General features: G+C 40.4%; 1 protein-coding gene across 5 annotated transcripts in view; it reads left to right on the top strand.

Annotated features, from left to right (window-relative positions):
• Positions 1-12,736, top strand: part of arhgap12b (Rho GTPase activating protein 12b) — a 59,130-nt gene that overhangs the window by 38,665 nt on the left and 7,729 nt on the right. For 2 of the 5 annotated variants that reach the window (XM_081601495.1, XM_081601497.1), the window contains 8 exons: positions 3,752-4,024; positions 6,860-7,000; positions 7,104-7,184; positions 7,592-7,714; positions 9,028-9,102; positions 10,419-10,480; positions 10,797-10,878; positions 11,034-11,141. In XM_081601495.1, coding sequence (XP_081457621.1) covers positions 3,752-4,024; positions 6,860-7,000; positions 7,104-7,184; positions 7,592-7,714; positions 9,028-9,102; positions 10,419-10,480; positions 10,797-10,878; positions 11,034-11,141 — 945 coding nt within the window. The remainder of the gene's footprint in view (positions 1-3,751; positions 4,025-6,859; positions 7,001-7,103; positions 7,185-7,591; positions 7,715-9,027; positions 9,103-10,418; positions 10,481-10,796; positions 10,879-11,033; positions 11,142-12,736) is intronic. The other 3 variants (XM_081601496.1, XM_008438433.3, XM_008438434.3) reach the window with 3 other exon arrangements.

Below are 12,736 nucleotides of genomic sequence, written 5' to 3'. Positions count from 1 at the left end.
ACTCAAATTGTTGCCACCATCAAGAGATTTGTAGCACCTTTTCTTTTACAGTCAGCATTTGCTACAACTAGTTTTTGCTACTGTAGGACAATAAATAATATTTCTGTTCTATTCATCTAATCTGATTCCAAGCATCAGAGGCCAGAGGTGCTTTCTAAACTCAGCTCTGTATTCTGGTTGTTGGTGTTTAACAGAATACACCAACAACAGAATACATAATGTAAATTATGGCTAATTTACATATGTATATATCAACTTTTTTTTCACATGTACATCTTTTTCTTCGTCTTAATCATTCATTGTCTGATATTCACCCTGTTTTACTCTGTTTTGTGATGGATTGTAAAGCATAGAGACGGTCGGTATTGGCCAAGAAAACTACAATCAATGCATCCATAATTTCAATTTTAAAAAAAGGTTATATACCTTAAACCTTAAACTTAAAAAAAACCTCATCAGACTCGTCAGACTTATTTTGACCGTGAATCTTTACCAGGATCACCGTTGTAAATCTTTGGTGTATCTGCTAAAATTGATATGGGCAGATAAAACATAAGATCAGTGATCGACCAGACCAACTAAAAATACAAAGCAGGCCTGTTTTAGTGCATGTTTTAGTGCATGTTTTTAGATAAAAGCCCTACTAAAAGCCAGGTTGAATGGAATCATTTACACCTGAACCAGACCTGAACAGAACACCCACCATGCCAACAACTACTGCTTAAGTCTCACTGAGTTTCCTTTTATATCCAGTAATTTAATGTTTTTGCAGCACAAAATAGCCTAAATACTATATTAAATGCATTTAGAGACCCCACCATAAAGGCAGCATGACTAATTTATGAGCTGAAATCATGTGGACACATGTGGTATGGCGTGCTTGTAAACATTAGTGCTTTGTTCCTGCACACACATTCGGCCGTGCCTAAAATTGACTTTTAAATTGCTCTGAAAAATATTCTACATTAGCTTTGTTTGGCCTTAAACCGATTCAGGCCCCACTCCTCATTCTTCTGCGCTCGAACTTGATCATTTCCACATTTTATTTTAATCTAAGTTGAAACGCCAGCATGCCGCTCATGGTTGAGCACGAGCCCACACCATTATCTCCTTGCTTTGCCGCATTGCTCTGTCCTGCGTCTGAGACACAGAGAGAGGCGGCGTGACTCCAAAGTGGAAACAGCAGGCCTTCAGCTCCGCTCCAGCATGTGTGCAGGATATGAAACGATCATTCGTGTGGGAAAATATTCCCGTTATCCCAAAAAGCGACAGGAAGTCCAATCTGTGTGCTGAAAGCAGTGGATGTTCCTCCCGGCTGGAGTCTGTTTGCCTCCAAACATTCCTCGCCTGGAACAAACCACAGAGTGAAGGCGTGGTGCCGACTCGGCGCCCAGGATGAAAATTGGGATTAAAATTGCGCAGATTGGAATTACGAAAATAAATTCGCTTAACCGAAAGAGTTTCAAAATTACTCTAATTTTTCGATGGGATGAGACGTCTTTTTGTGGCCCTATCAAAATTGGTTTATTTTGCAAAACTGCAATGTAAACACTTATTTCACGTCACACGAGTCATTTGATCCCAGCCGGATGTGGCCGCTGGCGTAAACCACCAAGAAGACGATGACCGGATGCATTCTTCCAGTCATCAAACTAGATATACAAACTAGCCGGCTAGGCGGCTAGTTTTAATGACTTATCACGTGAACAAACTTATTCAGGTCTGATTTAAAAATATATATATACATTTATATTTAACTGAAAAACCACAATTGCACAATTTTTATTTTATTTTTTTTTTCAAAATTAGCAGAAAATTCACTGTTTTGTGTACATTTGTTATGGAAATGCAGCTCCTGTTGGAAACTCGGCAACGCTCCAGAAGCCAAAATACTCTGAACCATATCCATGGAAACGCAGATTTCTGACATTAATGTTAGAAAGGCGTCTCTGTGTACGCACTGCTGACTCCATGCAGTCATATTCTGCAAAACCCTCGGATGCCGTTTCTCTTTAATGTCTCAAACACTAGAACATGAAGCAGTGAGACTTTATTTGTCCTCAACAGTCCATTGATTTTATTTACTTCTGCTTTGCTGCAAAACATGCTAATGTTTCTTTTGTTTTTGACATTATGTCTTCATCTCCCTCACAGGATGTCATTTCTCAATTTTAGGCAATGCTTATATACAACAGTTGCTAAGACAACAAGGTTTCTGTCTCCTGCTTGTATGCAACTATATCTGCTGACATCCTCTTTGCACCCTGCTGGTTCTAAAACACCTGCTCCACAGTCTGCCTTTAACAGAGATTTTTGGGAGGTGATGTAGTGACTTTATCAGAATATTTAGCAAATGTTTAGACCAAATAAATATCTGTATTGGCTAAAATCAAAATCGGTCAGTTTGGCTTGCACAGATTATACTTCTTGGTCCCATTTTTCTAAAAAAGTCAGATTATAATCTTTTGAATCTGAAGTTTAGGTCTACATACTTAATTCAATTTACTTTATTTATATAAGTCCAATTGAAAACGAATATTGTCTCGAGACATTCACAAAAAAAAAAAATCAATTCAACCTCATTCCACTTGGTTCTCATTAACAAACAGTACAATAAGTTCAGTTCATTATTCAAATGAGTTTAAAAAGATTCTATCTAATGTCTAAATATGGTCACTAAGTCTGCATTACGCTGCTGGGTACATGTTAAGTTATTCCTAAATTTAAGTTGAGCTTAAATCTTCCTCTGCTTTGTGGGATTAGATCGAACACGTTTCTTTTAGCTCTTTGGTGTTTAAGCAATTTGTAAACCTTTATTCTGCCTGGAACTCTTCACATTTAAAAGCTGCCCTTATTAAAATACCACGGTCTGCTCGACCTCTCTGTGCTGATAGATATACGACTGGACACGTTAAAGACTGAGACCATGTGGCGTCGGCGCTCAGAGCTGGACTGAGACGCGCTCTGAGAGCCACATGTGGCGCCTGATGTTATCCAGCAGCTGCCATGCAGGCCGTCCCACATGCCATTCCATGACTTTCAAAATAAGACGTTGAACAGTTGATCCTCTTTCCATCTGTAGTGGCACATTCACTGCAACAAATAACTAATTTTCTCATTTTCTTTAACTCAGGACTTGAGATCTGCTGAAGTTCAGCTGCCTAATTTATTGGTGGACCCCACATCAAAATGTTTTAACATTTAACATGTGTGTCTCATATGGATGTATGTATGTGAGTAAAGGACAAAAATGAAATGTCCAGAATAATTTGTAAAGACAACAAGATCATCGGCACAGAGCAAAGGATGCTGGGAGATTTCTATAAAAAGCAGACAAAATAAAAGTCCCAGTAACTTGGGGGATTTGTTAAGCTTCTTTCATTTATAAGAACTTATTTATTCTAATTCCAACAATGTTACTCAACTGTTGACCATTGATCAGATCTGAAGTTGTATGTTGCTGGTGTGGTGTGATTGATAATTTTATTTTTTGGTTCTGTTATTTTATTTATTTTTAATAATTAAAATATCTTCTCGTTCCAGTTTTAAAGGTTTATAATAATTTAAAGTTTGTTGATCTTTGAGAATGTGTTCTTTCATTATTATGCCATTGCCACCATTATAATACTTGAAAATGGTCTCAAAACAACAATATTATAATTTATCGCAATATATTCTGTGACAATTTATCTGTTTTGTAACCGTTACAAAAATCAATGTGTGACCCCCGTTCTGCCGTCTCCTTCATCAGACGACGTCTCCCACGGGTCCGGGCCGCTCCGTCTCGCCGGTCTACACCAACCTCCAGGAGCTAAAGATCTCCCAGTCCAGCTTGCCGCCCGTCCCGTCAGGCTCCCCGCTCCACGTTGTGGGCGACTGGGAGACCCACAAGGACCTGAGCGGCAGGTACTTCTACTACAACCGGGCTAACAGCGAGCGCACCTGGAAGCCTCCGCGCTCCAGAGACGCCTGCAGCAGCACCAGCAGCATCCGCGGAGACAGCCAGGGCACAGCGGAGAGTGAGGTACTGTTCAAGACAAAAGTGACCCTAAACATTCAGCCACACTTCTCAGATCTGTTTGTGGAAACAATGTATAACTTTCTATTGCACATTTATTACACCAACATTGAAATGTGTGGCCGTAATGTGACTTGTGAAATGTCACATATTAACATTTCAAAATGTATGTCTAATATACATCAGAGATATCGGTTACTTATAGACAAAGTTTTTCATGTTTCTAGATGAAAACTCTGTGGTAAAAATGTTTTTGTGGTTACTGACTGGAAGGAAATGAGAGAACCTTTGATGTGGGGGAAATTATGGCTTCCTGTCAGGTTGTTTGTTCCTGACAAATCATCCAACGCTGCCCCCATGTGGTGTAATGACGCACTGCAGCAGGATTTCACTTAAAGGAGGTTTAGCCCAACATCGGTTTTTGATGAAAAAAAAAAACAGTCAATAAATGATCAGCATTTTGGAGATTTTGCATTTCAGTGTATTATTTTGGTCCAATTATGAGCTCTTGAGATGTTTTTAGTATATTCACTGTTCCTGTCATTTCCTCAGACTTCGCCTCCATCCCTTTTTTTTTACTGCAATTTTAACCACCTGTCTACCTTACTCTCTCCCACACAACAACTTGTGACGTTTCAGCAGATTTTTATTTCTTAGGACTATATGGCCTTCTTCCTCTGCATCCTGCCTGGATAAGATGCTTTAAAATCATTGGAAAAGATTCCCTTTGTCAGTCAAGTTTTCAAAAAACTGTGTTTTTTTTTTTGTTTCTGACAGTTCTTGGTTAGTTCAATTGCAAACTGCTGGAAAAAAAAGGACAGAAATATTTCAAGGAACGGGATGAAAAACTAGAGGAATTAAAGGGTGACAGAAATAAAGATAAGAGAGAGTTGATCTGAGTAAAAGTGTTGGGATGATGAAAGGTTTGGAGATGACTGAGAGAATAAAGAACTGGTGGAGACGTGAGTCACCATGGGTCTGAAACTGAATCTGTTCTGATCCCAACCAGTGAGAGATGTGGCAGAAACGTTTCTCATTAGTGATCCAGCTACAGTGTTAAAGGCCTTCCAATTCAGGAAGAAAAGCCTAAACTGTTCAGAAACGGTATGAAAAAAGCTATTTATTAACTGATTAAGTCGTGTTTTAGATTGTTCTTGAAAAACTAACCAGTCACGGTTGGTTAGCGGGTGCTCTCACGGCTGCACAGTGAACCCATTGATTTTTTACAGCAGACAGCCGCTCCCCTCTCTTGCAGGTACTGCGTACCCCCGCTAAATCTTTTAGGGGTACGCAGTACCCGACCGTACCCCCCTACTTTCACCCCTTGTAACACCCCTTTGGCTTCTACACCAGACTTACCAAAGACATGGTGGTCCACAATAAGAGACCAACCCACACAGGAAACTCGGCTCGTCCCGGAGTCTTCTCTTACATTTTATTAAGTGGACATTCAACTGAGAGTAATGGTTTCCATCACTACCACTGCCCTTCTCTATGTTGGAAGTGATACACCGTACAGTCAAGGACCTCAGGCAGGGAACACAGCAGCATCCACAGGTGATGAGGAGAGCAAGGAAGATTCTTTAAGATTGTTCATCATCTGATTAGTAAACAGAATGTTCTTTTTTTTTTTTTTTTAAAGGCTGCTCCTTGAAGCTGAAGACCATTGCCTCATATCTCAGGCATTTTTCCCATACTAAGCCGAGCATCAGTATATCAATAACATCTGTTATTTAGGTTCTCCTCTTCATAATAGTTAAAGAAATGCTTAAAGTAACACATTGTACATTTCAACCGTCAAAAATAACATTGCTTGTTTTAAGTGTTGGTATATCTTTTGTATTTTAATTAAATTCAACCAAATAGTCCTCGTTTAATAAGAAGTAACCCGCTACACTAAAGGCTTGTAAAATATCAATAGTGTGAAAAGTTAATGATACGTGTTAAATTAAGATCCCTTGTAATATGTTCCAGTCATGTAATAAAAGACAACCCTATTTTGTCTCAAACCAAAAACTGTAAATTATGATTATGAGAAATGTTTAGACATTATCTAGTCTAAACAACAATTGGATCAACAATTACACATAGAACTTGATTTATTTTTTTTAATTCTATCAATCTGTTTGACACCCTTTAAGCAGTTACATGATTGGTAATTTGTAAATTCCCAATTTAGACCAATTTTAATTTGAATCCTCATATTTTCTTTTCATTTTAGATCCACATAGAATGATTAGCCTGTTTTACAAGAATGACATTAACCCTGTCACTACATATTTAACTGACTTATTTTATTCTCATTATGGTTTTAAATCCCAAGGTCAACTAAAATCAATCAAAATATGGTGTTTGTCAACTGTGATGCTTTTGTGCGTTTGTGCTTCAAAAATGTTCATTTGTGCCGTTATCATGTTTAAAACAGTTTCCAGAGGTGACATTAGCAAAATTCAACGAAATTGATGTAAATAATTTTTTTGTTTGTACAGCTAAACTTTTTGTAGCACAGTTGATTTTGCATTTTGTTTGATTTTGCAAACGAAATGCAAAATGGAGATGTGGGGAGTGGGGATGGTTGACCTTTGATGACCTTTGGAAACATTTACAAATATTTTTAAATAGATAGCGGCACAAATGAACATTTTTTTGCTTCACAAATGCTTGATACCAATTTAATTCGATTTGAAGGTAGAGGTGGTGTATAGCTTCACTCAGCTGTGAATCTGACCACCGACATGAGAATTAAAGATGACCTTTCACCTTCATGTCTAAAAATCAACCAATCACATTCACTTCCTGTTCCAGTTACCATTTATTTGTGTTCTCCTTCGTCCTGCTCAGCTGCTGTCCTCTGAAGAGAACTGCCACAGCACACACTCCAGCCAGTCGGACAGCCAGTATGGGTCGCCCCCTAGAGGCTGGTCGGAGGAGCTGGACGAACACGGACACACCCTCTATGTGTCCGAACACACACAGGAGAAGGTGGGACACTCTGCATGCATACAGGCGCTCGTGCTAACCTTTAGCTTAACGTTATCTCCTGCTGTCGCTGCTCCCGGACGCTGAGTGATGTTTGTATCCGCAGTGGGTCAAACACGTGGACGAGCAAGGCCGGCCCTACTACTACAGCGTCGACGGATCCAGGTCAGAGTGGGAGCTGCCAAAGGTGAGATTAGCTCGTTAGCACCAGCTGCTTCACTTCCTGTGGATTAAAGCGACGGTTACATCATTATCCCTGTTTTCCCCCCTGCGGGTGTGGATCCGTTTAGAGAGTTGTAATAGGATGAGGGGTTAAAGTTCACAGAAAGTAGTTTGGGGTGGGCTATTTGTGTCTTCACCCCTGCTAATCTGGAGGCATCAAGCAGAGCTTCTGATTGGCCAATTTAACAAACAGTAGAGTGACTGTGCTCACATTCAGAGTACGATACTAAATCCCTGTGGATGGTGATGTTCTGGGTATGTGTCTGATGCTGCTGTGGGTGCTTAGAGGAGAGGTAAGGTAGCTGGAACCCTCTGGAGGAAACTTTATGTGAACGTTGAAAGAGCTGTAAACTGTTTTCTACATCCCTGCAGTACAACATCTCCCCTCTCTCTGGAGAAGTTCCTAAGAGTCGGAGTTTGGAAAGGAAGCAGCCAGAACCCATCGTCCTCACCAAGTGGAGGCACAGCACCTACGTCTTGGACCTCAACGACAAGGTAACGGGTGGAGGGGTCGCAAAGGGTCAGAATCTGAGAACTGCTGCTGTTTTCACATCAGACGTTTAGACTCTGAGTTCAGTTTTCTCATTTTACAGCCTGTTTGAAATTATTAGGAGAAGTGAAGATGAATGACATATTGCACTAAAGAACAAGATGTTTGGCTTTTTAATAACACCAAGTAAAGATGGCGGAATGGTGATCATGTGTAGTGTGCTGACGTTTAAAAACACTGCGTTATGTCTCAATAAGGGATTCACCGATCCATGTCTTTTCACTTCTGATACCGATATCTGCATCTGGCTATCTATCGATACAGATTTTATATTTGTACCAATGTATGCAGGTATGTTCAAAAACACAACTTGAGTCAAGTATAAGTTTAGAAAAGAAAGTTGGAAGAACAGGAAGTCCAGTTAACAGGATAAACACACAGTGTAAACAAATATGCAACTTTAAGAGTTCCAAGTTGACTGCTGGTATTTTGTGAATCCAGAACAGATCCCCAGGAAGGATGAGATTTATTTATTTCCAAATTAAAAAAACGATGCTTTTATTTTTATTTTTTTTCTGTTTTATAATATTTCTCTGTTTTCTGCTGGATGATGTTTTAATTTTGTTGAAAATTTGTTGTCAATAAAGGTTAAAGAAAATAAAAATCAGCACAAATTAAGAATACTGGTTCCTGTAGCAGCAATTAGTTAAGGTATAAATAAAGCAGATTAGAGTAAACAAACATTTCTCCCCTAGAGGGTAAACTGTAGCCTTGGCTGCTAATATTCAGTCCTTCGTTTTCTACTACTGATGGCGGTTGGTCATTGAGTGTGATGAAGCTAAGCTTGGTAATCTCTTTAGCTTTCATGTTGTGTTTGGAATGACTCCAGACAGGATTCCTGACGGCTCCTTCCTGTCTGTGTGCCACCTGGTTAAATAGATCATCAGGTTCTTTATGATGGTGGTTCTTTAAATGTTTAAGTTAGTTGTGCTACTGGTTGCGTTCAGCCTGTTATTAACGGCTCATTCATTCTAATTCAGTGTTTTCAGAACAAATGAAAGTGCAGGATGCATTCAGGCTCTGCAGCAAACATGACTGAGTTGCTTAATAAATCCTTGCGCAGAAGAAAAGAACATTATCTCTCTCTTACTTCACATTGTTTCATTTAAAACCGTAACCTTCCTTTTCTTTACCCTGAATAACAACAAGTCCTGATTGTCCTCCAGGTTTTCTCGTCCTCACTAACCTCACACCATTCTGTCTTCTAGTCGGTTGCTAGTTTTCTAGCCTCTCATCATGATGTGCCTTGTGTTGGTAGGAGTGTGCTTCGGCGCCCAAGCAGAGCTCTCCAGACTCTGACTCCTGCCCATCATCTCCTAAACACCCTTCAACCGTTAGTATCCCCGTTCTCATAGCACACTGCATCTGCCCTCACTGCATCTGCCCTCACTGCATCTGCCCTCACTGCATCTGCCCTCACTGCATCTGCCCTCACTGCATCCGCTTTCACCTCACCGGCTTTCACTGCATACACTCTCACTGCTCACGTCTCCTCTACTGCATGTCACATCTCTAATTGCATCCAGGCTAACATCATCTCTTAATCGCTTAATGGCTGCTTCTACTCCAAGAAACTATAGACGGTGAGAAGTTCTGTGTGAAAAGAGAAACGCTTACAGTGCCCCCTACATTACTTCTGCTTCTGATATGTTGTCACACTTTTTATTATCAAGAAAAAGATAACCTGAGTAAATGCAAACAGTTTTCATTTACTTAAAAGAAAAGGTTTTCCAGAATAGCTTGGCTTTGTGAGAAAGTAAACTTTACGGACAGATCCCGATTGATCCTGTTATTAAACAATGCAGTCAAGTTCAGTTAATTATTCAAATTGGATCAAATGTTTTTAGTGGTGCTCTGGTTTCAGTTTTCAGAGGACCTGGCTCAGTGTGAACGACCGTTCGCCACAACCAACAGGGGATTTGAGAAGACGGCATATACACACTAAACAGAAACAAACACTGAACAAGGAGTGCTTTCTGTGTTGAGGAAAAATTCAGACACTATTCTGTCTTCTTTTGTGACCTAATGGTTGAATCGTTGATGCCCTCTTAAAGTAGTTCTGGTTTGTCACATGCTGTTTGGAAGCTTCACTGATTCTCTGTGTCGTAAATAATGACTCTCACTGTCCTTCACTGGAGTCCAAAACTCAGATTTTTTTTTCTTTTCCAGACTGATAGATGTCAGTGACTCAACTTTAACAAATTACCCCATAATTTTAAAAACTGCTGTTTGTATTTCCTCAGGTTATGGTGGATCACTATAGTGTGGAAAATAGAAACCAGTTTTAACAAAGACTTTCTGTTTCTGTTGGGTGAACTATATTAAGTGTCAGCACCAAAACTAAAACTTCAAAGTTTAAAAAATACAATATTTATATGACAGATATAACTGTACATTTTGCTATTGAGTCCAAAATGTACATTTAGTCCTTCTTTTTGATCAGATCTCTAACTCAGCCTAATGCTGCTCTCACAGCTAACGCAGCTATAAATACTGCCACCTGCTGGTAGAAATCAGATATGACATGCCTCGCCACCAGATTGAAACCCTGCATGCTTTTGCTTTGAGCTTGTAAAGCGTCAGGACATTTATCTGGTGTTGACCAGATAAATGTCAACACCAGAACTGTTTCTGTTTGTTCCTCTTCAGCCCTCGGAGAAGTGTGGAGTCCTTAATGTCACCAAAATCACAGAGAATGGAAAGAAGCTCAGGTTGGACACAAATGTTTGTTTCCCAGAAAAGTATTCAAAAGTTTTACTCCCTTAGAACTTTCTGATATTCTGTCATGCTACAACACACATTTGTATGGACTGTGTTGGGGATTTCATGTGATATGTGGGGAAACGTGGAAGAATAGACCAAAGCTGATTATAAGGCCTGATTATCATCCTGAAACAGCCTGGACAGGCGGTGACAGCATCATGTTAAGTTTTGTGGTTGTGGCATGACAGAATGCAGCAGAGTTCAGCGGGTGTGAATGCTATTGCAGGGCAGAGTACTGTACTGTGTTGTTGTTTTGTCTGACAGGAAGAACTGGACATCTTCCTGGACCGTGCTGCAGGGTTCTTCCCTCCTGTTTGCCAAGGGCCAGGGCGCCAGCACCAGCTGGGTACGTAACCGTCAGCTCACCTCAGCGGCTCCGTGGCCGTTCGTCTCTGTGACGATGCTCTCTTGGTTCTCTCTGAGTAATCACCTGTCTTTTGAGCCGTCTGTTGCTGTGCAGTGTCGTCTGTTCATGCCTCTCTTCTCCTCTCCTCTCTGAAGTCGTACTACCGCAGCGGCTCCATCCCGGAGCTGCTCCTCACTCTCCTTAGCAGCTGGAAGCGCTCGGTCAAGCCCCGCCCCGCCGTCTCCTATGTGACGGCTGTTGCCGTATGTCCCTCCCACCCCCATCTCAGCATGAATTAGCGCCTCCTTGTGTCCCCCTTAGTGTGTCATGGCCCCCCTCCCTAAAATGGATTAATTTGTTTGTTTGAGGCCCTTGGCTTTATCTCGTTTGACTGTGATTACCCTAATGCATTAATACAAAGTGAAAGAGCCCTACAAGGCATGCAACACCTGTCTAACCTTAGTGTGAAGCGCAGTGGCTCTTAATGGCATCTATAAAGTGTTTCCACATGTGATGGGACCAACATCCTGTATGGTTCATGCAAAAAATACACACATCCTTCAACTGATGCTCTTTTGAAGCAGCTTTTGATTCAGTTTCAGCTTTCGGTTCTCTTGAGTGTTCAAGTGATGAATTTGAGATTTTCCTCGAGATTGCCGATTTGTGCAAAACAAATCAGTGCAACTACAAAATAAGAGACTACAAAGGAATCCAAAGCTCTTTATATTGCAGTATTAGTCAGGAGTATTCTCCCAGTCTGGGTTTGCACTGATCGATCTGCTCCAATTTTCTTGATTTTGGGCGACTATCCAACAAGTACATGAAAAACCAATCTTGTCCACTGATCTTATCTACCCTGAAAATCAGTCACTGTTCCCTATTGCTCTATGAGAGAGGATGGACTGACAGACCCCCCCACCAGCTCATATCAACATGTTTAACAATAGTCACCCCAATGTTGCCAACTTAGCAATTTTGTTACTATATTTAGCAACTTTTCAGACCCTCTAGCTGAATAAGATTAGAAAATTGAAGATGTATTTTGACCGTAAAAGGTCAAAATACACGGTCTTATTGGCCGTGTAACATGACACAAAAAGGTCTTATTGTGTTGTTATGAATAGCTCCACACAGCAGTCAAAACCTTCAGGTGTCTCCTGCAAAGATTAAGCAGAAGATGGAATACGTTTGAATTAAAGTATGTCACGGCCTAGCCAAAGTCTGGTAAATCAGTGGGATCTCCAACAGAGAATTGTGGACAGGATGTTCTTAAAATCTGATCTGGAACCGTTGAAGGCAGACCAATGCTGTCAAGTCAAAAAGTGAGATTGTGCTCAACCAGAGCAGACTGAGAGCTGAAACCGAGTCAGAAGGTTCTTCTATACAGCATCAGATAAAGGGAAGCAAGTTAATTAATACGACTTTTTTTATGTTCATATTTTTATTCTTTTAATGAGATTTGGTTGTTTTTTGTAAATTGCACTGGATAACTGTCACATTGTTTGTTTAGGTGGTTTATCTTAATCTCATCTATTTGAAGCATATAAACCTGGTATTTGAACAGCAGTGTTTGCTCTTAAAAGCCACTTCACCCGGTCACTAAAGCTCACTGGTCATGCTTTGGTTCACGAGTTACTGGAATAAAGCAGAGAAAAACACCTGTAGAGGTTTTTTCTCTTGGCTTCTGGTGTCATGTTTAGTAAATGGTTCCTGCAGATGGAGACCAACAGTTGGCTTGATACTCAGTGCTTTGGAAAAGTATTCACACCGCTCAGACTTTTCACATTTTGTCACCTTTTCACAACAATATGTATTCAAAGTGGTGCATCATTGAGAAGTAGAAGGAAGGCGATGCATG

The sequence above is a fragment of the Poecilia reticulata genome, chromosome 20 (assembly GCF_904066995.2).
Source record: "Poecilia reticulata chromosome 20, P_reticulata-male-v2, whole genome shotgun sequence".
Lineage (NCBI taxonomy): Eukaryota > Metazoa > Chordata > Actinopteri > Cyprinodontiformes > Poeciliidae > Poecilia > Poecilia reticulata.
Note: the sequence above shows the minus strand (reverse complement) of the source record. Positions and strands in the feature narration are given on the sequence as shown.